This window comes from Gasterosteus aculeatus, chromosome 4 (assembly GCF_964276395.1).
Source record: "Gasterosteus aculeatus chromosome 4, fGasAcu3.hap1.1, whole genome shotgun sequence".
Taxonomy (NCBI): Eukaryota; Metazoa; Chordata; class Actinopteri; order Perciformes; family Gasterosteidae; genus Gasterosteus; species Gasterosteus aculeatus.
The window spans coordinates 24,079,460-24,106,984 of NC_135691.1; the positions used below are offsets into that span (position 1 = coordinate 24,079,460).

The 27,525-nt window shown below is 45.8% G+C and overlaps 1 protein-coding gene across 10 annotated transcripts in view; it reads left to right on the forward strand.

Moving 5' to 3' along the window:
- The first annotated feature begins 6,384 nt into the window (after positions 1-6,384).
- Positions 6,385-27,525, forward strand: part of large1 (LARGE xylosyl- and glucuronyltransferase 1) — a 65,537-nt gene continuing 44,396 nt past the window's right edge. For 4 of the 10 annotated variants that reach the window (XR_013467415.1, XM_040173352.2, XM_078101434.1 and 1 more), the window contains exons 1-3: positions 6,385-6,692; positions 8,858-9,041; positions 13,621-13,922. Coding sequence is in view for 8 of the 10 variants with exons in the window: in XM_040173352.2 (XP_040029286.1) it covers positions 8,936-9,041; positions 13,621-13,922 (408 nt within the window). In the remaining 2 variants the exon portion in view is untranslated. Of the gene's footprint in view, positions 7,038-7,252; positions 7,331-8,857; positions 9,042-13,620; positions 13,923-27,525 lie in introns of all 10 variants that reach the window. The other 6 variants (XR_013467416.1, XM_040173354.2, XM_078101436.1 and 3 more) reach the window with 4 other exon arrangements.

Here is a 27,525-nt window from a genome sequence, read left to right on the forward strand (position 1 = left end):
CAAGAGGCGTCCCTTCAGTTCAGAGCAATTATCGCCAATGCAGGAGAGTCTGGAGGGAGACTCGTGCCGCCCTACTCCGCTCTGCCAAAAAGAACAAATAACTGGCCGACCGCTGCCGCACACCAACCCCACATACCTCCCCAGCCAACGGGTCTGGCTTTCTGCTAAGGACATACCCCTATGCACGGAATCCAAGAAGCTATCTCTCAGATACATTGGTCCTTTTCCCATCATTTCCATAATCAACCCAGTCACAGTTAAACTTAGAAACAATCATTGATTGTATATGACTTTTACTGATAACATAATGCAATATAGCCAGGACAGCCTTACAGAGTCGCGACGCTTTGTGTTGCGTTGCTTCGCATCGCGTCAAGGTCTGTATGATCACAAAATTCTGAGTTTACCCACCTCTAATTTTACCACTGCAGCACTGCTTCTAAGTTACTACGGATCGGAGCGCACCCTGTCATCGAAGGGAGTCATCACGTCATCTGTCATCACGTGGCCGATTCGACTTGTTTCCTTTTTTCTGCCACTCACAATTGACTTGTGTTCCCTGTTGTTTTTTTTCCCTGCCGGAGAAAATAAATAACCCCTGTTGAATTAAGAGAAACCTTGGCGGTCCTGCGTGTTGCATTTGGGTCCATTTGCACATCCTAACAGTATTAATGCTAAATGGAATCGTAGTACTAAAAATACTATTACTACCACTACTAGTGACACTGCAACTGATAGTACTACTCTTCCTACTATAATAAAAAGTACTACTAGTATTTCTACTGATATTAATACAATAGTATTAGTATTCCAGCTGTTTCTACTGCTATTGATACTAAACCTAGTACTACGAATACCACAATTACAACTATAACTAATATTACTACAAACAATTTAAAACTTTTTATTCATCTCAGCTTTTGTTATTTCTGTATTTTTTAAATAAATTTAAGCTCCTGCAACTTCTGTATTTTTTAGAAAGTCTATTGAAATTCAGCTTCTCCCATTTCTGTATTAACAGCAATGTTTTAATATTCATTTCTGTATTTTTTTGCAATTTTTAAATTAATTTCAGCTGTTTTCATTTCTGCCTTTTCAGCAAATCTATTGAAATTCCTTTCAGCTTCTCCCGTTTCTGTATTTTCAGCAATTTCAAATTATTTTCAGCTTTTCTAGTATATGTAATTTCAGCAAATGTATTAAAATTCCCTTCAACTTTCTGTTTGGTCAGCAATTTTCTGAAGTTCATTTCAGCTTTCAACTTTTAGCATTCCAATGCATTTTCAGCAGGAACTGCATTTTTTAGTTAAATACCTTCAACCATCTTTCGGTTTTAGCATTGAAAACATTAGCCTCATGTTTTTTACACTGCTGGTCTTCCATGAATTCCTACTCAGTAATGAACCATTTCAGAGCATAGTTTATCACTACAAAGTCACCAAACAACCCTTGGGAATCAGTTCTCAGTTTTTGTGCAGCATCATCAGCGTCCTTATCCTGCATCCTCTATTTCCCTCATTTTGCTTCTTAGCTGAGTTTGCTCCCTTCGTCTTTGCTGTGTGAGTTTCCTTGTTTTATTCACTTGATCTGGTCATATGCTCACACCGACTCTGTTCGTTAGTAAAACCAAAACATGTTTTGTTCATCCAAAGTTCTCCGTGCAAGTTGATGAATACAGCTTTCCTTCTCCCTAAAAGTATCGGCGTCTCGACACACTCATTGGTCCACAGAAGATATGAACGCTCCGGCCATTCCGAGGGCGCCGTTGCGTCCTCTGCCGTTGGTGGAGGTCCCGTTCCAGCGGATCGGCATGGACCTCATCGGGCCGTTTCACCGGAGCGCACGCAGATATCGCTTTGTGTTAGTTCTCGTGGATTGCGCAACGCGGTATCCGGAGGCAGTGCCGCTGCGCAATATCTCTGCACAGAGAACGTCGCGCAGGCTCTGTTTCAGGTCATCTCCCGAGTTGGAATCCCTAAGGAGATTCTGACTGACCAGGGCACCTCGTTCATGTCGCGCATACTGAGAGAACTTTACGGGTTACTGGGCACTAAGTACATTCGTACGAGCGTGTACCACCCGCAGACAGATGGGCTGGTGGAACGCATGAATAAGACTCGGAAGTCCATGATACGTAAATTTATTAGCGACGATGAACGTAATTGGGACCACTGGCTTGACCCTCTGTTGTTTGCAGTGCGGGAGGTCCCCCAGGCCGTCCTGCCCGGAGTGTCAGTTAGTGAACGCTCCGGCCATTCCGAGGGCGCCGTTGCGTCCTCTGCCGTTGGTGGAGGTCCCAACGAATTTGCTGCAGGCCCAGGAGCGACAACAACGGCTGTACGACAGAGGGGCCAGGCTGCGACGATTCACACCGGGAGAAAAGATACTTGTATTGCTTCCTACTTCCAACTCTAAACTCCTAGCCAAGTGGCAAGGGCCCTTCGAGGTCACACGGCAGGTGGGGGACACAGATATACCACCTGAACCTCCTGAAAGCCTGGAGGGGGGTGGAGTCCGTCTCTCTGGTCTCTGCGGTATCAGAAGGGGAGGAGCTGGGGCCGGAGGTTCCAAAAGCAGGTAATCACACCTCGCTCCCTCGAGATGCTCATCTCTCCGAGAGCCAGAGGGCGGACGTTGCCAGGTTGCAGGAGCGGTTTGCTAATGTGTTCTCTCCCTTGCCAGGCCGGACCGACCTCATAGTTCACAGTATCCAGACGCCCCCGGGCGTGACAGTGAGGTCACGACCCTACAGGTTGCCCGAACACAAGAAAGAAGTCGTTCGGAGGGAATTGGTATTGGGAATAAGTATGTTGGAGTTGGGGGTAATAGAAGAGTCCAACAGTGCCTGGTGCAGCCCCATCGTCCTTGTGGCTAAGAAGGATGGATCTGTACGGTTCTGCGTGGACTATCGCAGGGTGAATGACGTGTCACGATTCGATGCCTACCCAATGCCCCGGGTCGACTAACTCCTGGACTGGCTAGGCACTGCACGTTTCTTCACGACACTGGATTTAACCAAGGGCTACTGGCAGATTCCTCTGTCGCCAGAGTCCAAGGAGAAAACTGCATTCTCCACCCCGTACGGTTTGTACCAATTTACCACACTTCCCTTCGGGCTGTTTGGGGCCCGGGCCACGTTTCAGCGTCTCATGGATTGGGTGCTGCGTCCGCACGCGGCATATGCTGCTGCCTACCTGGACGACGTGATTATCCACAGCACCACCTGGGCGGAGCATGTGCGGCAGGTGGGCGCGGTGCTGGAGGCGCTGGGACGGGCGGGGCTCACCGCCAACCCGGGGAAGTGTGCGGTTGGACGGGTGGAGGTACGGTATTTGGGGTACCACTTGGGGGGCGGGGAGGTGCGCCCTCAGGTGGACAAGACGACAGCTATCGTGGCCTGCCCGCGGCCCAAGACCAAAAAAGAGGTGAGGCGGTTCTTGGGGCTGGCAGGGTATTACAGGCGGTTCATCCCCGGCTTCGCGGACCTCACCAGCCCCTTCACCGACCTGACCCGGAAAGGTGCGTCAGATCCGGTCCAGTGGTCGGAGCAGTGCCAGCAGGTGTTTGAGAAGGTAAAACAGGCTCTCTGTGGGGAACCACTCCTTCATACTCCTAACTACTCTCTCCCCTTTATTCTGCAGACCGACGCGTCGAACAGGGGGCTGGGGGCCGTTTTGTCCCAGGAGGTGGGGAGGGTGGACCGCCCCGTGGTGTACATCAGTAGGAAGCTGTCCGAGAGGGAGGCCAGGTACAGCACAGTAGAGAAGGAGTGCCTGGCCATCCGGTGGGCAGTCGACTCCCTACGCTACTACCTCCTGGGACGCTCATTCACCCTCTGTTCGGACCACGCCCTGCTCCAATGGCTCCACCGCATGAAAGATGCTAATGCCCGGATCACTCGGTGGTATCTGGCTCTACAGCCTTTTAATTTCAAGGTGGTCCATAGGCCGGGGGCGCAGATGGTCGTGGCGGACTTTCTCTCCCGCCCTCTCGAGGGCGAGGGGGGGAGTGGGTTCGGCCGGATGGCTCCCCGGCCTAAGTCGGGCGGTGGGGGTATGTGGTGGCGGGCGTGGTTTGGCTCGGCTGCAGGGGGGGACTGAGAAGGGAGTGGTTCAGGGAACAGTGCCGGAGCCGGTGGCGTTGTGTGTGTGAAAATATAAATAAAAACATTTACAATGGACCCGACTGCCTCGTGCTCGTCATTCCAAGACCCCCCCAGAGGACCAACCTGTTACAGGCGACTTGACTGGTTTGCTAGCCACCATAGTGTTCACATATGCCTTTACTTACCGGTAGTAGCTGCTCCCCGGGAACATGTTCGGCAGTGACATTGAATCGCATGAGACGCATGAGCAGTCTCTGACATCGTAGTGGCGTTTTGTCCAGGTTGTATGAGTTAATCAATGGCACCAGTGGCTTGTGGTCAGTCTGTAAACGGACCCGGCCTATACCTTGAATGTAGCGGGCGAAACGTTCACAAGCCCAGACAGATGCCAGACACTCCTTTTCGATCTGAGAGTACCTCCTCTCCGCATCGGTGAGTGTGCGCGAGCAAAAGGCAACAGGCCGCAACTCTCCATTGTGGTCTTGCAACAGGGCATCACAAAGGCCATAACTGCTGGCGTCGGCACTGACCACTGTTGGTCTGTTGGCTTTGTGATAACAAAGGGCTGGTGCAGCCATGAGCATTGCTTTTGCTTTGTTAAATGCTTGCTCCTGAGGCTCACCCCAAACCCACGCGGTCTCTTTCTTGAGTAGGTTAGTGAGTGGATGCAACACTGTAGACAGACCTGGCAGGAATTTTCCAACATAGTTAACCAGTCCGAGCACCTGCCTTGCCCAACAAGTTACTAACATACTGTCCTTTTCTGACTGTAATCCAGTATTGGTATTTCTGACTTTTGTATATAGTAGTGGCAAGGAATTTACCCACGCATTGGACTTTCCCGCCTGGGCTATACACTGTTGGCCTGGACTTGTTCAGTTTAGGTTTTTGACGTAGCTTGCTGAAAGTCTCTTCAGTCATGACGGTGGTATCGACACCTGTGTCAATTTTAAAATCCACCGGACTGCCATTCACTAGTAGCTCTACATCCCAGTCAGTATCCGGGTTTGACTCCTCAATTATGTTTGGTTTTGACTTTGTGGTTGCTCTCAGGAATAATTCTCCAATAAAAAACGAATCCTCACCTGAATCCATAACAGCCCCTGCTCTGACTTCTTTCAGCATTTTGGATTTACACGCGGCCTCAAAATGTCCAATTTTATTACACTTTCTGCACCTTTTGTTGGACAGCTTTCCTTTCTATAATGCATCCTGTTGCATCTCTGACAGTTCAGTTTGTTCTCACTGTATTTCTGTCCTTGTCCCTGCCGTTGTTTATTGTAGCTCCTCCTTATGCTATTGTACTGTTTCTGTCTCACCTCATTCACTGTAGTTTCCAGATGCTCTGCACTTTGTTGTTTAACTTGTTCACTTTGCCGTGCAAGCTGGATGGCTCTCTCCAAAGTCACGTCCGCCTCCAGCTGTAGTTTTTGAGAAACCTCTTTGTCTATTATTCCGATGACGATCCGGTCCCGGATCTGCTCGTCCTTCCCCGCACCGAACTCGCAGTGCTGCGCGAGCTCGTACAGGCTCCGCACGAAAGCTTCCACTGTCTCACCGGCCCTTTGGCTCCGCTTGTGAAAACAGGCGCGATCGTGGATGACGTTCCTTTTCGGGAAGTGTTCGGGAAAGTGTTCGTCAAATTTCTGCATCACTAGATTTAACTCATACTCTGAATACGGCATGGCCTCGGTTGCCGCAGGAAACACAAACGAGCCGTAAATAGGTTCGGTATCCCTCCCCATTGAGTACAAGAATGAGTCCCCCTGCACTTCGCCGCTCTCTTTGTCCGGTTTCGATGTGACTCTGAAACGGGAGAATCTCTGCCGCCATGTAAGCCACTCCGCCGGCTGCGAGAAGTCGAACGGCTCCGGAGGTCCAAACTTTGCCATCTCGCCCTTAATGTTGACGTGAAGTCCTTAATTCTGACACCATGTCATGATATGAGGCAAGACACGAGTCGTATTCCACATTAAAGAGGGTTTTATTTTGCACAGCCCAGAGCAAACCTAAGCTATGCGTTTGACTCGAACAACAACAACCACGATGCCATTACACTCGTGGTTAGCATACTCCACACTACGGTAGCTTTACATGGACAAAAGACAATCTCGCAACAGACACACACAAATCTGATTAAAGTTGTAATGGTAACAAATATAATACTGCAAATAGAATGGGGCTCCTACATAATACCTATCATCATTAAGGGTTGATTTGTACCCAACTCATAAGTACCCAACTCATAATCATTTTTTTACCTAGCTAAGTCTCAATCCAGCCGTCCTGTGATCAAGACCAGACTCCAGTCCAATATGATCCAGCCCTTGTTATTCTCCGTCCCCTATCTGAATGCGGCGCTGTGATTGGACGATGGATGCTTGTCAGGAAGAGAGTTGCAGTGTTGAGGCCGACAACTGAGACTCAAGCAGGACAACACTTCTACCTCCTGCGAAGGGATATCTATTTTAACAGACATTAAGTAGCCCTATGAACGAACTGAAACTTCAGCGGAATACGGATCTCTGTGCCGCCGCGTTTCGTTTCTCCTCCCCGACAGTATGGTGCTGCATGCCGCAGGTTGAAGGTAATCCAGATCCGCTTCTATTAATGGGATTGCAACGAGACCAAAGCTTCGGTGTGGCAAACCAGACACCACAAATCTGTCTGACACGTTTAAGTATTTATCCAGCCGGTAGATAACGGTTCTACTGTTGCTGCTGTTACCCGAGGCTAACGGCTGAGACTGCCATTCCGATACATCTCCAACTATCTGTTACATAGTCAGCGGTGGACGACCTTCTCATTTTGTGTGAGAACGGATAGGACTAACGCACGTCTCTCTGTGAAGCAGCACCGTATGCTTTATTACCAGGACTATATTTAATTATTAAGGCATACTAAAAGCAGCAGTTTAAAGCCTCTGCATCAGGTGAGTGAAATCTGGAGTTATTCACGTCTGACTAGCAGACCCTAGCAGCTGGACAACGCTTGCTATGGCGATATTGTTGGCACGAAATGTGTCTGATTTGCACTTAATATTATAACCTCTCTAATCTCCAAAGACTGCGCTAAAATGTTCCTTTTGTCTTTCGTGAATATGTTAATTTGTGTCCCCGCCTGTTTGTTGGGTTTGCTGTTTCTAAGCTAGCGGGCCCATTACACGCGACACTGGAGCGAGCCGAATGCAGCAGCTGCGCAAAGTAACGTTAACGAGTAAAAGGAGTAAGCTATATAAAACCGCATCAATGTGAAACTAGATAATATTACTGTCAATAATGTAACTTTTAAGTAATGATTTCTTTTAAGACTCTTTAATGCCGCTGTTTGATAAAAGAATATGCTGCTACCTGTTCAGATTTGATAAATTATTATTTATTTATAAATGTTAACTTGTTATGATTGTGAAGAGTAACTAGCTATACCAACAATATAAAACGTTAATGCAGTGGCAAACAGCTTCGGTTTTATATTTTTATATATTTGAAATTCATTTCAATTTTTTATTTAAGTTGATATTAACAGTAAATACTTTAACTGCTACGGTGTAAAGGGAATACTGCTTAAAAGCATCTTCAGTGTTTGCTTTAATTAAAGTGCAAATACACTACTTTTTAATTGATTATGGAATCCTTTCCCGTTATCCTTCTGGTGTAGGGGAATAAATGCCCTTATATGAATGGCTGTGAATGGGTGAATTATAAATTTATAAAGCATAATCCAACTCCAGTTAATATATTGTTTACCGAGATTTAGCTACTGGCATACAATAGTGTTATTTTACTTTTTTCAAGCGATCCAAATTGCGACAAACATTTAGGTCCACGGTTGTATCATAAACAAATCGCACAAAGTCGGTCAGGCTCTTTGTTGTGCTCAAATCAGTCAAACGTTTTTATTTATTTTTATAAATGCATCACTGATGCAGGTGTTGACAGCCCTGAGAACACTGAGCTAAAATCTTTGCCCTTCAATCGGCCTTGGTAGTTACTTTGGAATCAGGGCGCAAGATTGGCTTGTAAAAGCGTCTTGACTGTTTCTCTGAGTACAATAATGCAGCTGAAAAAAGACAAGGAGCAAGCCCAAATTGTTGCAGCTCATTTGAAAGCCGGTTGCTTTTACTTTACAGCTTGCTGAGGCACTTCCTGTTGCAAGCTGAGGTGATGTGGCGACTTTGCAACAAGTTTGCGGGAGCTGCCCCCCCCCCCAAAAAAAACAAACATTTATTAACAACAACATTGTAATAACAACAACATTCCGGAAAAAAATGAACATTTTAGTGGTTGCTGTCCTGCTGATTAGCTGCTGCTTCATCCTCTGCTTTTATTCTAATTGAGTGTTCATTGGGGCTGTTAAGTCAAGTCATGTACCTTGTGGTCACATTCAATAAACTGGTTTGGCTTAATATCAATACGGTGAACTCTTGCCCTATCTCTCTGCTATACAGATAAGATGTGTGTAATTCTTATACTAGATAATCAAATGATTTGCTGTTTCACATTGATACACCTCTATCCTGCAAGTGCCCTTTCAGTGAACAGGCTAGTGCTTGGACTCCAGTATAGCCACTTCTAATTTTGATGGTTTTACTTTTGTTGAATTATTAATGGTACTACAGGATCTTGAGTATATTGTTTAGGTGGTTGAGATTTATTTTACCTTTACAACAGCAGAAGGTATGTGCTCAGCTGTATATACAGGATATTAAATGACAACATTGTCTCTAACAGTTTTTCTTTTTCTCCCCTCTAGTGCCATGAATAAGCCTGAACAACAGATGCCAACCACATAGGTCACTTTACCTCCCTTTCCGTTTGCTTCGAACAGAGGATGCTGGGAATGTGGCGTGGGCGAAGGAAGTTACTGGTGGCCTCTCTCGCACTGCTCTTCATCCCGGCACTCACCTGGCTTTACCTGTCAGTCGGGAGCTTTCAGGGTAAGATCTTTAACATACTGGTGACGGTTTGTGGGCATTTACAAAATGTTTGCCTTTAAATTAATTTCATCATTTTTAAAATGCTCTTTTTAAACTGGTCACTACTAAATCCCAAAACACTTTTTCATAAGTATAATAGGGTTAGGGTTAGTTTTTTGACGAGTGTTGTTGATGGATATATATTTAATATGCATATTTACTACACTACTGAAAGCTAGTTTTAACTGAATTTTGTGATTGGCGTCTCTGGAGCTAGGTGACTTGAATGGAAGTAGCTTTGGTAACTGAGATAAAAACAGCTAGCACAAATGGTAGTTGCTAATGTTGGGACCATCACCATGTGGTTGGTACAAATGGAGTTGGGCCTACTTGTTCTCGCAGCCTGATTTTGGTGGATATCACAGCAAATTTCAACAAGACTTTACTTAACAACTATGTGTTACTTTTGGGTAAAACTCAACAATATAGGTTTAATTGGATGAGGACCCTAGCCATATAACCAAGACCAAGATGGCGGCACGTGCACAACGCATGGCTCAGCGTTTTGTACTGCATTGTGTTGTCTCAGTACATGTAATCTAATCTAATCTAACCACGAAGAAGGAATGTGCGGTACACCGGGTCAACTGGGATTACTGCTGCCCATGGTGCTCTGTATAGAATTACAGAGAAACTCAAAAAAACACATTGACCACTGCAATCATCCTACAGTATGTGTGTGTTTGTAACCTTGTTTGCTTTGTTTTAAGTAGGGATGGGGAAAGTTATCATGTTGTTATTGTGTTAACTGCATTTATGAATTAAGCTGTAAGCAGCATTTCGGTCTCTAGTTACACGCATGTCGAGGATACATGCCAGTCTGGATGTTTCTATGTATTTCTGTGTCTATCAGAAAGTGCTTGAACAAGTTTGGACGCTATGTAAAAGCAAAGTAACCAAGTCAGTTTGTGAAGGAATGAGTATTAATTATATGGTGCATTTGAAACTAACAATCCTCCTAGTGGATACCAATACCTAGTGGTATTTATTTTTGCTTACCACAAGGATTATTCTTTCATCTTCAATTGCTTATACTGGGTCCTTGGATGGCTAAATTATTCAGGAAATTAAAAATAATAATAATAAAATAAATAAACACAGTAGGATATTTTCCCTGTCCTTCTGCTTTTTGAGTCTATTTTCTTGGCATTATGCTGCAAATTTTGTAAATGAGATAAACAATGTTGTGCATAATAATTAAGAGTGACTTACATAATCTCTATAAAGCCGACAACACACACACATTTTTTTTTACGGTTTTCCGACAGAGTTGAAGCATAAGCAGCATTGCGCTAATAATATTCCACAATATACCTCACTAGTCTGTCATGTAGCTCAACTTAAGACCTACCTTTCATTTCAATAATTCAATTAAATTAAACAAAACTAGTGAACTTGTCTAATTTGTAGAGCAGTAAAACTGCCTTTAAATTCTCTGTCTGTCTCTTCATTAAACATGACAAATGTCAGTAAACAGCTGGATAAGGCTTTGATGACAGATTTTCAGCGGCGCTAAGTGGTTCATTTATCCCTAAACAACGTTGGGGGTTTGCACAAACCAGTCATCATCTGTTTGTCCGATGGTGCAGCTGTTTGAGTACCACTAGGGGTCTATCTGTGCACATGCCTGAAAACACATGTCGACCGGATGAGCGTACTCCCAGGCCACCTCCAGGATCATTGCAACAGTAAAGAGCTGGTCCGTTATTCCACAACCATGATAAAATATTTTTCCAGCACCTTGAAGATCTTACCAGGGAGGCTATGTAGTGTGATACACCTATAATTGGCTCCTTTTTGAAGAGAGAAACCACCACCCCGATCTGCCACTCCTTAGGCATTGTTCCAGACATCCATACAATGAAGAGGTGTACTACATACTAGACAGCCCCCTAACACCAATTTCCTTCAGCATTTCCAGGTTGACGTCATCAATCCCTAGGCCTTGGATACTGCAGCGTTGTTTGACTGCCTCAGTGACTTCTACCAGGCAAATCAACAATGACTCTTCAGCCTCCACCTCCGCATCTACCACGGAGGGCATAGTAGTTAGATTCAGGAGTGTTCCTTCCACTCCCCAATAACCTCCAGGTTTAGTCACTTAAATGACCTATTTTATGCCAATTTCACCACAAGTTGATATGGTTCCTTGGGGTCTTAATGAAATATCTGTAACATACTTTGGTCAAAATACCACAAGGATCATTTAAAACAGCACCCTTTTACCCTGTCTAAAACAGCTGTTTTGACTGCCTGTTCCTTTAAATGCTAATGAGCCAACTCCCCCACACCCCCCTCCCGTCCAGCTCCCCAACCAGTCCGTATTGGTAAAATGAAGTCTGAATCTGTGAATACCTTGCCAACTTTCAATTTGGATTGATTTTTGGAAAATCAAAATTATGAGATCTAAAGATATTCACAGATTCAGACTTCATTTTACCAATACCGACCGGTATGCGAGCTGGACGCATTGGTCTTAATGTGCGGCCGGAGGAGTGCCGGTAATGATGATAAATTAGGGTTGTAGCTGGTTGTCATCTACGGTCCACTACGATTATCGTTTGTGTTTTGACAACGTTTTATCTCATTCGGCTTTCTATCCCCTTTCTTTAGTGCGGAAATCTTCTATAGTTCTGTGAATGCATATCTCCAGCCAATCCAAAGAAGGGGTTTGTAACCAATTAGATGTAGAAATACCATGATTACTGGCTCTGCCCCCTTACTGTCAAAAAGAACAGCGAGCGCGCAGAAAACACCTTCGAGCGTGAGCAGAGATTAGCCGAGCGAGCGAAGAAGTTCACGTTCTGCAAGCGAGACGGACATTTGCTCGCGCGAGACTAATTTTTGCTCGCGGATGTTTGATTTACGCGCGCGCATCAACCTCATTTGCGCTCTCGAATTTTGACAGTGATTTGCCACCATAGTTGCAGACTTGATACGGCGGCCCTAAAACTATATCATTCTCAATGTTGAGCTGGGATCTGTATTTTGTGAGAGAGCCCACAGCACTACTATGTCTACTTTGTACTTTTGTAAGATGGGAAGTTCTGAATAACTTCATTCTGAATTTCCCCAACCTGTAATTGCACTGCAATCCACTGGTGGGCTATGTGCCACAGTTGGAGAAACAAAGTTTGCATATTAATTATTTTGTGTTTTATTTAGTGATTCACTCTTTAGTGATGTTCAGAGAGATCTGTTTTGTGTTGTTGTTGAGTGATTCTCGCTTTAAGTGTTTTTTTAGAAAATATCCATTATTTTAGTTTATTTTTTAGAAACTATCATTTATTTGTGGTCCTTGTTATTTGATTCACTCTCTAGAGGTTTTCTACTCTTGTAAGTTTGAGTGTCTAAAGTCTCAAAGTGGTCATGTGCCGTTATAGCGATCTGCTATCTCTACCAAAGAAGGTGATTAAGTTAATGCACTACACACACCCCTGCCACGTCACAGATACACACTCACCTGGGAACCAACCATCTACTCGCTTCACCTGTATGAATGTGTGACAAAATAAATAAATATATATATTTATTAACCTACTAAATTGTCTGAATAAGATTTCGTTATAATATTAAACTGTTGGAATAAATGTTAAATATTTAACTGCAAAGTAATAATGCATGTTTGATACCTTTTTCTTTTTTATTGAATCATACTGGGATGTTTGCTGAAACTGATTGGCTGGCCCGACCAAAAAAGATTAAGGTGGACTCCTCAGCAGAAAACGCACAATTCCTTTTCACTACTGCAAATGATTGATTGGATGATCAGTGTTCGATTTTGCCATGATTATGGTTTTGAATTCCTCATGATCATCTGCTGCTAGTCAGCGGAAGTCAGCTGAAATAAAAGAGGCTGAGTTTTTTTGCCATTGTACTGTCATTGTAATGATCAACACCCCCCCCCTTTTGAAGTAGGACAGGCAAGCACAATTATCCTGATTACTCAAGTCTGGTTCGATTTAACAAGATTTTTTGAGCGTGCATCAGCCTTTGAGAAACCAAGATGGCCTGATCAATCATCGGATTAATCTAAACCGTCTAATAGGATATTAGATGGACTTTGTTGAACCGCGGATGAGGAACGGGGCCTGATCATTGTCAGAAGTGTAACTTAGATCATGCCTGATAAATGATCATTCCTTTAATTTTTTGAGCAGTGTAGTATTGGTGCATGATGCATAATATTCATTTATCATATAATATTATCCATCTGCAAACCGCTTATCCTGCACACAGGGTCGCGGATGGGCTGGAGTCTATCCCAGCCAACTTCGAGCTATAGACAGGGTACACCCTGGATTGGTCGCCAGCCAATCGAAGACTCCACACAGCGGAGTCAATCCCAGGACCTTCTTGCTGTGAGGCGACAGTGCTAACCACCACACCACCGTGCCGCCCATCATATAATATCAAATAATTTTAATATATATGATATATATATATATATATATATATGAAAAATAAATCGTTGGTAGGTAAGATAACATTGTTAAAGTCCCTTGTGTTTAATCCGTTCTTCCCTGTCTGTGACCCACAGTGAAGCCTCTCCCCTTGTCTCCATTGGAAGCCCAATCATCAATGGCAGTGGGCCGACGTGGCGAGCAGAAGTCCTTAGAGCTGCGGGTCCGTGCAGTCGAGGAGGAGAACCACGCGCTGCGCCGGGATTTGAGCCGAACACCGAGGAGTTCGCCTGCACGCCATCCAAATAGTGATCACCACGGAAACCAAACCCGAAATCATTCAGAGGAAGGCACTGGTGACAATGAGGGCCAGAAGTCTGCTGCAGTTGTGGGAAACCGCTCAGACTGTGTGCAGCAGCCAATGGTGGATAAGTGTGAGGTAAGCGGTGTGTCATAGCATTAGTAATATATCACTCAGTCTTTTCTTTTTCAGCATACTGCTCAGTACTATGGAACATGCTCATGGGTTGACACAGTTCTTGTCAGAATTTACCTTCAGACAAATCATATGGGCAAGTTATGTGATTGTGATTTTTGAACAAGATTGTGATTCTGTAATATTCTGTACACACCAGTATGGGTGTGTAGAGAATTTGTACATGGTTCAACTAAGTTGATCAAATGTCCCATTAGCTCAAATTAATAAGATGATTGACGTTAGGCTATCTCGGTTCCTCAAAGGCGGATCCGCACTCAAACCGTCTCGTTAATTGGAACCAGATGTGAGTTATCACAATAATTGCGCGTGCGCATCCTACGGTAGATGGCGGAAGAGTCGATCACCGAAACCAAGATTGAAAAACGTTGGAAGACCCCTGCTCTAAAGGTTTCTTCCCTTTATTCTCCCTATCAAATGCTTTTGGGACAGATGATAGATGTGTACAGACTGTAAAGCCCTCTGAGGCAAATTTGCGATTTTGTGCTATAGAAAATGAATTTAATCAAATAATGGCGAAATCTGCGAGGGCTACAAGCCCGACAAAGTATCGCAGAGTTAAATGTGTGAGTTTTCATTGTCTTTTCACTCTAATGAATCAGATTATATTTCTTTAAATGTGCTTGCTGGCAGTAGGCTTCATGGAATGCATTATCATCCAATGAGATGTTGCTGGAGAAAATAATTATCAACTGTTTCAAAAGTAGATAAAAACAACCCCAAAGAGTATCTAATTGATACAAATTAATAGTTATGAGTATACATGTACTGTATCCGCTTATGTATGTATGAGTAGATGACCATAACTAGGAGTTTTATTATGTCAATCTGTATATGGGAGGATCAGTATGTATGTATTACTGGGAGCTACTATTTATATTTAAGAATAAATAACTAGTTTGGTTAATTGTTGGGTTGATTGGACCATCCATCCATCCATCTTCAGCCGCTTATCCGGGGTCGGGTCGCGGGGGCAACAGCTCCAGCAGGGGACCCCAAACTTCCCTTTCCCGGGCCACATCTACCAGCTCTGACTGGGGGATCCCAAGGCGTTCCCAGGCCAGTGCAGAGATATAATCTCCCCACCTAGTCCTGGGTCTTCCCCGGGGCCTCTTCCCAGCTGGCCGTTCTTGGAACACCTCCCTAGGGAGGCGCCCAGGGGGCATCCTCACCGGATGCCCAAACCACCTCAACCGGCTCCTTGCGATGCAAAGGAGCAGCGGCTCTACTCCGAGCTCCTCACGAATGGCTGAGCTTCTCACCCTATCTCTAAGGGAGACGGCAGCCACTCTCCTGAGGAAACCCATTTCCGCCGCTTGTACCCGTGACCTAATTCTTTCGGTCATGACTCATCCTTCATGACCATAGGTGAGGGTAGGAACGAAGATTGACCGGTAGATCGAGAGCTTTGCCTTCCGGCTCAGCTCTCTTTTCATCACAATGGTGCGGTAAAGCGAGTGCAATTCCGCCCCCGCTGCTCCGATTCTCCGGCCAAACTCACACTCCATCTTCCCCTCACTCGTGAACAAGACCCCGAGGTACTTGAACTCCTTCACTTGGGGTAAGGACCCATTCCCTACCTGGAGTAGGCAATCCATCGGTTTCCTGCTGAGAACCATGGCCTCCGATTTATAGGTGCTAATCCTCATCCCGACCGCTTCTCGACTGCGAAACGCTCCAGTGAGAGTTGGAGGTCACAGACAGAAGATGCCACCAGGACCACATCATTTGCAAAAAGCAGCGATGAGATCCGCAGCCCCCCGAACTGTAGACCTTCCTCCCCCCGACTACGCCTCGATATCCTGTCCATGAAAACCACAAACAAGCTGGCCAATCCCCACTGGAAACGCCTTCGACTTACTGCCGAGCACCCGAACACCGCTCTCGCTTTGGGCGTACAAGGATTGGATGTCCCCAAGCAAGGACCCCCTCACCCCGTACTCCTGCAGCACCTCCCACAGTTTCTCTCGGGGGACCCCGTCATACGCCTTCTCAAAGTCACTGGTGAGCCGTACCACACTGTTCGTAGGCCCCCCTCGGGCCCTTCCCAGAGTTTCCATCTCCTCTCTAACCACCTCTCTCAGCTAGAGCGTGTTGGTGGATTCCGGTGGACGCCAACCTGATGGACAGTGGATTGGCTCGTAGACTGGGATTAGAGAGGCATCCCCTCCTGTAACCTCTGGAAGCTAGCGCTCTCGATGGGCGCTTACTCTGCCGGGTCACTCACCACACGTCTCCTGTGCAGTTAACCTTCCCGGACGACCACACGGAGACTATATGCTTCCCCCTGTTCCAGTCCTCTCAACACCCCCTCATTTTGGGCTTTCCCTGGCTGTCTTAACACGACCCCCACATGGACTTCGGGGAGAGTGATTGCGTGGAGGAGGGAGTGTTCAGCGAGATGCTTTTCCACAAGGCCATCTCAAACCGATCCACCACCTGCGCCTCAGCCCCCATCGCCATTGGATTCAGACTACCCGGACCTTTCCAGCGTACCGGCATGTTACCACGATCTTATGGAGGTATTTAATAAGGCCCGAGCCACCTCTCTGCCTCCACATCGGGAGTATGATTGCGCCATTGATCTTCTCCCTGGATCTTCTCCTCCTAGAGGGAGAATCTATTCCCTGTCTGCACCTGAGACACAGGCTATGAAGGATTACGTAACCTCCTCGTTGGCGGCAGGCCTGATAAGACCTTCATCCTCCCCAGCGGGTGCAGGGTTTTTTTTTTGTCAGCAAGAAGGACAAGACTCTTCGCCCCTGTATTGATTACGGGGGATTGAACAACATCACAGTCAAGAACAGGTACCCCCTTCCCCTTATTTCATCAGCATTTGATCTGCTACAAGGTGCTAAGGTCTTTACTAAGCTCAACTTAAGAAATGCCTATCATCTGGTCAGAATTAGGGACACCTGGAGTATCTGAAGACCGCTAAGAGACTAAACCCTCGTCAAGCCAGGTGGGCCCTCTTTTTTAATAGATATAACTTTTCCCTGTCTTATCGCCCAGGCTTTAAGAATGTGAAGCCACACTCTTTCCCGGCTGTTTGACCCTGTTTCCCCGCCCGGCCCCCCCTCTCACATTCGCCGTCACCTGGGACACACACTGCCCATGGTCCAACATCTCGCTGGACTTAACAGGGCTTCCCCGGTCAGAGGGAAACACCACCGTCCTCACGGTGGTGGACCGGTTCTCAAAGATGGTCCACTTCATTCCCCTGCCTATGCTGCCCTCCGCCAAGGGAACGGCAGAGGCGGTGCTTTATCATGTTTTCCGTCTCCATGGTTTCCCCGCAGATGTGGTGTCCGATCGGGGCCCCCAGTTCATGTCCAAGTTTTGGAGGGAGTTCTGCAGCGTCTTAGGAGCAACGGTCAGTCTGTCTTCCGGCTATCACCCTGAATCCTATGGGCAGACAGAGCGCCCTCTGCGCTGGCCATGGTCCGTCGTTGCTGTCGCACCTGGGAACGAGCCCGCCAGGCTCTCCTCAAGAACTCTGCACGTTTGAAGAGGATGGCGGATTGGCAACTGACTCCAGCCCCTAACTATCGGGTCGGCCAGAGGGTGTGGTTATCGACGCGCGACCCGCCCCTTCGTTTGGAGTCCCACAAGTTGGCGCCAAGGTTCGTTGGTTCCTTCCCCATCTCTAAGGTGGTCAATCCTGTGGCCATGAGGCTTAAACTCCTGAGACCTATGAGAGTGCATCCCACATTCCATGTAGCCCGGCTAAAGCCAGCCAAGGAGAGCCCTTTGGTCCCTGCCACCAAACCCCCACCACCCCCCGACTCATTGATGGTGGGCCAACATACGCCGTCAAGCGGGTCCTGGCAGTCCAGCGGCGCGGCCTCCAGTATCTGGTGGATTGGGAGGGATACGGTCCAGAGGAGAGGTCGTGGGAACCAGCCCACAACATCTTGGCCCCTAACCTCATCAAGGACTTCCAACGCAGGGTTCCTGATGAGCCTGGGCCGTCAGGTGTCGGCCTTAGGAGGGGGGGTACTGTAACACCCAGACTGGGGCATTAGGTCACATGTTGTTTTCTGTTGTGTTTCTGTCACTCACCTTTCCCTCTCGTTTCAGACACCTCCCTGTGTGCCACCGTCCTCTGTGATTGCAAGCCCCACCCTTATTGTTTCCACCTGTGTCTCGTTGTCCTATGTATTTACTTTGTGCCAACAGCTTGTTCTGTTCCAGTTTGTCTCTTTGTTCCCAATGAGCTTACCTGCGATTCTCCTGAGTGTGCCTTCCCGTGTTTTGACCCTTTTCCGTCCCTCCGTCAACCTTTGCCTGCCGATTTGGATTGATCCACCTTCTCTGTCTGACTACCCGTTTACCGAACCCCTGCCTGAAATAAAGACTCTTTTTGCCTCTGACGACTACGCCTTGAGTCTGCTTTTGAGTCTAAACCCTTGTGGCCCCAGCGGCGTAACACTAACTGCGTGACAAAAACAAACCAGTGCCACCAGTGGCCCTTTGATTTAAAGATTGGTTGGTCCCAAGGAGCAATGGTCACTACGGTCAAAATCAGCAATTTGAAAGAGTGAAACATGGAAACTCCAGAAACTGGCTCAAATGAACCTGCACCGAAGTAGGTCAGTCTGGACGGATGGGTTTGTCTGCTCTGACTGTAGCTAAGATGGACAGCTGCACTGCGTGAGGAATGGGGCACCCATGCATGCTTTTGGAGGGAGGAGGCGGAGAGGAGGAAGGGGGGCTTACGACAGCGCTCATTGAGAAGAGTGAGAACAATAAGTCATTCACTAAAAGTCTCAAATTACAAGTTGCTACATTTTTTGAAAGGGTTTGAAAGGTGGGCCAGGTCAGGTGAAACCATCCTGGTATGGGAGGATTTGGGGTCTTTAGCCTATTGAATATAAAATCCAGCATAGAACTTAAACTAAAACAATTTATTTAAAGAATTTTTGAATGGACGCGAATGTGAAAACAATTCACGGAACAAAACCTCAGTGTTGGTGCAGCAACGTGATGAGCGAGTACCATTTCTCTATCACTTGAGCAGTAAAAAAAACGTCATCCATTCAGCAGCAGCTATGTCTGCGAGTGTGACCTCTCTGCTCTGGTTCAGCTGAAGACTAAACAGAGAAACACATTGGACATTAAACATAACCTCAGGGTAGCCTTGTCAACTAGAACTCGGGAACAGTTCTAGTTGTTTTTTCACGAAAGTACTGTTGTACACCGTTGTACTTAAGTAACTGAATTGTTATTGTTGGAATGCATTAAGCATTCCAAGTATTGTTCTTCGAATCTTCCAACATCTTATTGTTGGAATGCATTAAGCATTCAAAGTATTGTTGTTCTATTCTTTATTGTTGGAATTGTTCTTCGAATCAACTTATTGTTGGAATGCATTAAGCATTCCAAGTATTGTTCTTTGAATCTTTATTGTTGGAATGCATTAAGCATTCAAAGTATTGTTCTTCGAATCTTTGTTTGAATGCATTAAGCATTCCAAGTAGTGTTCTTCGAATCTTTATTCCGCCACCTTCTTCTTCTTCTTCTATTTCTTCCGTTGCACCTTTCAACTCCTTCACACTTTCAGCTATTAAAACCGTTCAAATAGTAAAATATTCAGCTCCTTTCCGGCTTTCCAGCTATGCCTACCTTTTCAGCTTTCTACCTCTTAAGCTTGAATTTCTATAAATCAGTAATCATGAATATTTCTTCTAATAGTTTTCCAATGGAGATCGTGTTCAAATCCTATTAAACTTCTTCAACTTTCTGATTTTTCCTCTTCGCCAATCTGTCAGCTACAGACACCATTTTAACTTTCAAATGTTGACACAAAAGTCAGCTTTTCTAATATCTGTAATTTAAGCAAATGTATTAAAATTCCCTTCAACTTTCTGTATTTTCAGCAATTTTCTGAAGATCATTTCAGCTTTCAGCTTTTTGCATTCCAACGCATTTTCACCAGGAAATGCATTTTCTAGTTCCGCCATCTTCTTCTTCTATTTATTCCGTTGCACCTTTCAACTCTTTCACACTTTCAGCTTTTAAAACCGTTCACATTTTAAAATGTTCTGCTTCTTTCTGGCTTTCCAGCTATGACTTTTCAGCTTTTTAGCTCTTAAGCTTGAATTTATATAAATCAATAATCATTGATATTTTAACATGGTTTTCAAATGGAGTTTGTTTTCAAATCCTCTTAAACTTCTTCAACTTTCAGATTTTCTAGCTTCGCCAATCTTTCAGCTACAGACACAAACTTTCAAATGTTGACACGAGTCTAAACTATTTTATAAAAAACTTCTTGTTGATATCTATTCTACTTTTTTCATAATCACTGATTATGTTTCACTAGTTCTCAGGTCCGTTTTTTTTTTACATGAGTGTGTATTGCGTTTGTTAGAGTGTGAGCTGGAGATCTTAGAGTGCGGGGCAGCGTCAGAATCTGGTTAAAAAAATATGGAACTTCTGTCCTGACAGTTTTTGCCTCAGGAGACCAACAGTGACACAACCTCTGCCAAAAGCCCCATAGGCTACAATACAAATCTGCCGACATATTTCTCAAAAAATCCAGAAGGTACACGTTTTGTAAACTGCCACACAAGCCGTATGTATTACTGGACAGACATAAAAACCACATGGTGGCGTTCGGTAGAGTCTCTCAAAAACTATTTATTTTTTAGATAGTTTTTAGATTTATAGTTTTGTGCTAGAGGACACTTGTTTGAGGTGTGGATTCTGTGTAACTCGCTGTCCTGTCTGTCCTTTGAGCAGGTGCGTTACCGTGGATAGTCGCACACACGCTGCAGTCTGTCAGTTTGTCTCACACAGCTGATCCATAATAGTTGATTAGTGGAGTCACAGAACGCAGCTATGCTTTTTCTCTTTCTTTCTCCCCCTCTCTCTCCTTTCCTCCTCCTCTCTTCCCCCTCCTCTCTTTCTTCCTTCCTCCTCCTCTCCTTCCATTCCTCCCCCTCACTTTTTCTCACCATTCCACCCTTTCCCACCCTCTTTCTCCCTTCCTCCTCCTCTTTCTTCCTCCCCCTCTCTTTCTATCCTTCCTCCTCCTCTATTTCCATTCCTCCTCTCTTTCCCCCCTCTCCCTTCCTTACCCTTTCTTTCTCCCCCTCTCACTGCAGGGACAACCACCATCAGATAGAGCCACCATCCACAGAAGCCTGTGGGGAGGGAAAGCACAAAGACTTTAGGAGAGGGTAATGTTGGTTTATGATTACAGTAATATGATTAATATTTATAATAATGATGATGATGGCAGCAGCAGCGGCAGCAGGGCCACGGCAGTTGTCAGGACCAGGGTCCAGAAGGAACTATGATCTACGGAGACCTGCTAGGGGAGAAAACACAAAAAACCTCCCGGAAAGAAGCTGAATTAGTCATGTGCAATAATAAAACGTGAATTATTGTAGAATGAGAGCGTGAGAGAGGAGCTTGTGTGTCCGGTCCGTGGGCTGTTTGGTACCGGGCCGCACCACAGAAAGTTTATATATTTTTTTTTTCTGAAAAAAAAAATGATTTTCTAATTATGTGCGCTCGTCCCTCTGACATATTCCCCACGCGTTTTTCTTGTCCTTTTACCGTGCACGGCAGTTTCGCCGACCAGCGAACACAGAGCGCGCGACTACCCACCCTGTGTCGCCCGTCGGACCTTGTCGACCGGTCCGCGAAATATTGTCTGACATGAAAACGGTCCGTGAGGTAAAAAAGGTTGGGGACCACTGATCTACGTAACATATAAAACATCAGGAACTTCCTGTCTCAAAGTGATGCAGAAAAAATAGTTCATGCATTTGTCACTTCCAGACTGGATTACTGTAATTCTTTGTTATCAGGCTGCTCTTGTAAATCTCTTAAGCCTCTCCAGTTGATTCAGAATGCTGCAGCACGTGTATTAACAAGAACTAAGAAAAGGGATCATATTACTCCTGTATTAACTTCTCTGCACTGGCTCCCTGTTAAATCAAGAATAGATTTTAAGGTACTTAGGTACTCCTCACCTACAAGGCACTTGCTGGTGAGGCACCGTCGTATCTTAAAGAGCTTGTAACACCGTATTGCCCTACAAGGCAGCTGCGCTCCAGGGGGGCAGATTCGGTCAGCTCTTTTAAAGTAAAGCTTAGTTAAGATGCTATTGGCTTAGTCTGCCGGGGGACTTCTTAGGACACACCGAGCTCCTATCTCACGCTCTCGTTCTACAATAATTCCTGTTTTATTATTGCACATAACTAATTCAGCTTCTTTCCGGGAGGTTTTTTGTGTTTTCTCCCCTAGCAGGTCTCCGTAGATCATAGTTCCTTCTGGACCCTGGTCCTGACAACTGCCGTGGCCCTGCTGCCGCTGCTGCTGCCATCATCATCATTATTATAAATATTAATCATATTACTGTAATCATAAACCAACATTACCCTCTCCTTAAGTCTTTCTACTCAGGCTTCTGTGGATGGTGGTTCTATCTGATGGTCACTCCTAATCAGACCAGGCTCTCCCCAAAACGTGTTCCAGTGATCAACGAAGCCCACATTATTTACTAGGCACCACCTTGACAACCAGCGGCGGAATGACGACATGCGGCATGTCGTCACTGATCAAGTTTGGGAGGGGGCCAGAGAAAACTTCGGTGTCTGACATTGTTTTAGCGTATTGTGGCAACCAACGGGTGTGGGTGAAATCACGTCTAGCTGCACAAGAAAAGGGTACGATTTATTGTAACGTACAAAGTAAAGAAAAAGGGAAAATTAGGTTCTTCCTCTTTTGAGGGTGCGGTTCAATGGGTCCGTTCAGCCTTCGGTCTTCTTCCTGCAGGAAGCACAAAAAAATGGGATTTAACAACGCTTTTATGGTGTGGCCAACCTTCATCAGCCTTATGAGCTGCACCTGGGCCGCTGGTTGTCTCCAGAGGGGGCGGGGTGTTTCCCCTTTTGGTCACCTGACCTCTTGCTCTTTGGTGCCCCTGCCCTTGGTTCTGCTCTCTTGAGGCGCTGTCCAGAGTGCTGCGCCCGTGGGTTGCCACAGTGTGTACACACCGATTTGAAACGTGAAGTGGTTGGTGGTTAACCATGTGTTTCGACTTATGCTTACTCCAGACAGTCACCCAGCCTGCCAGCTTCTCGGGAGTTGCCGGGGGACGGCTAGCAGGAGCGAACACTACGTCTATGTGGCCCGCACCGGCTACTAACTAACTAACTAGCTTGCTAACTACAGTGGCTAACAACTGAGCTTTCATGGTGCGGAGCCGTGCTTCTAACTCACTAAGCCTCTCTTCCAATTTATCAAATGTACTACACTCCTTACATGTACCATTATCTGTAAGGGAGGCAGAGGAATAGCTAAACATGTGACACACCGAGCAAGAAAGAGCAGGAGACGTAGGGTGGTAAGACATCACTAGGTTAGCTGCTAAGCTAATGTAACGTTGACGCAGAACGACGTCTAAGCAACTATTCCATTGAGCGCAAAAATTGCTAGCAATCTAGCATCTAGTAATCTAGCACCGTTTATCAATTTTAGATAATCGCTGCTTGTGATAATCGCTGCTTGTGATGAAAAATGTTACGCTACAATCAACAACTGAAAAGTTCGATGACATCAAACACGCTGGCAACAGGAAGTGACGCAACACGCTTACCGTCAGGATCTAGATCCAGCAGAATGAGCTAAGGAGTCCACAACGTGGCTTGGGATAAACAAAACTAGGACCTGGGCTTAATTCTTTCATGAGGCGGGTGTGCAAGGCGAAAGGACATGACACACTGGCATATGATATAACACATGGTATAATACAGTTGCAATCAAAATTATTCAACCCCCCATTGCACATTAGGTTTATTGGCAAAATATACAATTTCTCAGCTGTTTGCAATAAACAAATGACACAATAATTGTTTAAGTAGTTTAATGAAACTAATATTACAAAGGTTTTATCCAAATTCAACACAAAATGCTACTTTTAATGACTAATGAATTTACTGCAGTCTCAAAATTATTCAACCCCTTCGTGACAAGCATCTTCAGTATAGTAGAGCACCCTTTGAAATGATTCAACTCCCTGTATGAAGCACACCTGGTGCAAATAATTAAGGGCTTCATTAGTTCAGGTGTGCTTGAGATAGAACACATAAATACCTGGTCTGGCTAGGGGTTTGTTCAGAGTGACGTTTGATTGCATGTTAGAAATATGCCGTGAGTCAAAAGAATTGTCCAAAAAGTTCAGAGAAGAGATCATTGCCTTGCACAAACAAGGAAAAAGATAGCAAAAGCACTGAATGTCCCTAGAAATACAGTTGGAAGCATAGTTCACAAGTTCAAAGTTGAAGGAACAGTGGCTACACTACCTGGATGTGGCAGAAAGAGGAAGCTATCAGCGGCTGCCACCAGATTCCTGAGGAGGCAAGTGGTCAAAAACCCTCGAGTGACACCTGCAGCAAGACTTGGTGGCAACAGGCACTGAGGTTTCAGTTTGCACAGTAAGGCGCATACTAAACACTGAAGGGTTCCATGCCCGGACTCCAAGACGCACAGCACTACTGACCCAAAAGCACAAGAAAAGTCGGCTCCAATATGCTGAAAACCATATAAATAAGCCACCGAAGTTTTGGAATTCTGTTCTGTGGAGCGATGAGACAAAACTAGAACTATTCGGGCCTATGGATCAGCTGCACTCTGGGTTGGACGTCAGGCGCTTCACGCTCGGCAGGACACATTTTAAACCGCCATGACGGACCAACTGCAGGTTCCCAGTCGGCAGATGCAGCGTGTGGTCGCCAGCCTCAATTCTCAGCCGTCGGCAGAAAAAGCACCGACAAGTCCAGTGGCTCCATTCGCTCCCCCCTGTTCGCAGCACGAACCCAGTCGTACCTCTCTGAGAGGTACGACGGCACCGCTGAAACGTTTCGCTCTTTTGTGTCACTGTGTTCAGTTACCTTCGACCTCCAGCCCTTGTCCTACCCCACCGAACAGTCCAGGGTGGCATTTATCATTACTAAGTTCTCAGTGAGAGCACAGCAGCAAACTGCCATTTGCTGCTCTGTTGTGGAGTTTGCCGGGGCCCTAAGAAGAGTGCTCAACCACCGGTTCCCCGGTATAGAGTCGGCTCAAGGACTTTTTTCTCTCTGACAGGGGAGCAGCCGGATGGCCATTTGCTTCCGCACCCCTAGCAACAGACAGCCAGCAGCCCTGGCAGACGCCTTCTAGTTTGGACTCTCGGAGGAGGGATTAAGGATCAATTAGCACCTCTTGACGTACCCACAGACCTTGAGGCCTTAGTGGCTCTGGTAGTCAAGATTGATAACCGGCTTTATGCAAGAGAGCTGGAGAGAAACCAGGCCAAGAGGAGACCTCCTGATTCCCAGGGGCCCCCGTCTCCATCACGTCGGCCAGACATACACCCTAACCCTGTGTCGAACCACTACGCCGGACTGGTGTGAAAGAGGACTCTCACCTGAGCTCCGCCACAGTCGACTGAAGGAGGAGAGGTGCATGTACTGCAGGCAGGTGGAACACTGGCTGGCTAGATCCCCGTTTAGACTGGGGTTGCCAGTAGAGCAACATCGATTCGTCAACGTAATCAACAACGTTGATTATAAAAACTCGTTGTAAATTATTAAAAGATTGAGGGATACCGGCCTTTTTCATTCGGCATTGCAGTACTCTACAGAAAGTGCTGGGGGCGGTATCGCTTCTACTGTCTGAATGCAGCAAGGAAAAGAAGAAGTTGAACATGGAAGAGCCAAACCACACCAGCACCACAGCAACGCAGGAACATTTAAAACGCGAGCATGCTGGAGACCCCACGTCTCGTAAGTAACTAACGTAACTCAAGCCGCATTAACTTATCGCAAGGTTCGCTCTTACATGTTGGAGAACAGAACATCTCGTAGAGGGTGCTTGCCAACTCTGTTTCAGTTATGTTAAATGCAATGTAGTAAACGTTTTCATATCAACACAACTGCTCGTCCCTCCCTCACCGAGAGCAAAACACTCTACTAGATCACGACTCTTTGCTGTCCTTGCTCCGAAATGGTGGAAGGAAGTCTCTGATGACACCAGGACCGCAGAGAGCCTTCACATCTTCCGCCGCAAACTAAAGACACACCTCTTGAGACTCTACCTCGACTAAAGACTAACAAATTGTAGCACTTAAATCTTACTTGTAACGTCACTCATCTATCGCAAATTGTAAATTGGCTTATTTGAGGAATTTGCACTTTCTTGTTTTGTACCCCTATGGTTTAATGCACTTATTATAAGTCGCTTTGGATAAAAGCGTCCGCTAAATGACATGTAATGTAATTACTCGAGTATAATACAGACTATGATACAAAAACCTACAACGTGATAATTAAAGCTTTGTTTTTCTCTTTCTCTTTTAGTCCTAAGCAAAGCCGCGTGTGAGTTTGTTCTTCAAAGAGCACTTTATCTTTCATTTTAAATGCATATTTGCGCTTATTTTGTATTACTATTTATTGTATCTATGGATGATTACATTGTATTAACTTGTTACTTAAGTACATTTCAGTTCAAACAAAGTTAATGGATGGAAATGAACAACCACACGTTGTAGCCAAAAGGAGAACTTGTCTTGTCGTAAATAATCGTTAGATTAGTCGACTAATTGAAAAAATGATAGATTACGAAAAGAAATCGTTAGTTGCAGCCCTACTCGCCAGTAAGAGGAGGATTACTAGTAAATCGAACCCTTTCTCGCACACTTCCCTACAGGCCCCTGACACATGCCCTCCTATCTTCCCCCGCTACTTCTCTGGAACTTGCAGTATGTATTACTCCGAAGCAGACGGAAGCATCATTGATTGGGGGTTGGCAGAGCAACTCCAGCTATTGTTAGAGCACCTTGAGTTGAGGCCCTTTTACATGCCAATGCCTTAGATGGACCCCACCACTAGGCCTTCTCATGTCAGGTAACCACTTTGAACACTTCCATATGATCCCTCAGTCACCCATTGTTCTTGGCTATCCTTTGCTACAGAAACACAACCAGAATATGAAATGGCTGACGGGGTCCATTGTGGGCTGGTGTACAAAGTGTCACCCATCATGTCTTCTCCTTTTCGATAAGACCCGGGCCACCTCCCTACCCCCTCACCGTCCCTAAAACTGTGCCATCAAACTCCTAGCCGGAATGTCCCCTCCCTACCCTTCAAAGAGTGAGAAGGACCATGAGCAGCATGTCCAGAGGGCCCTGGAGCAGCTGCTGGAGAATCAGCTGTTTGTCAAGGCTGAAAAATATGAGTTCCACCAAAGCTCCGTTTCCTTCCCGGGCTTCATCGTGTCACCTGGGAAGATCCAGATGGATGGCGCCAAGGCTGACTGGTCGCCCTAACCGAAAGCAATAGCAGAGATTTATGGGTTTTGAAAACTTTTACAGAATTTTTTTTTAGAAACAGCAGTACTGTGGCCGCCCCTCTCCATGCCCTAACCTGCTCGGGCACCAAGTTCCTGTGGAACCCTCAAGCGGGGGAGGCATTCCTGGCCCTCGAGGCGCTTTACCTCTGCCCCCATCCTCACCTTGCCCGATCCAACCAACTCCAGTCCATTGGCGAGG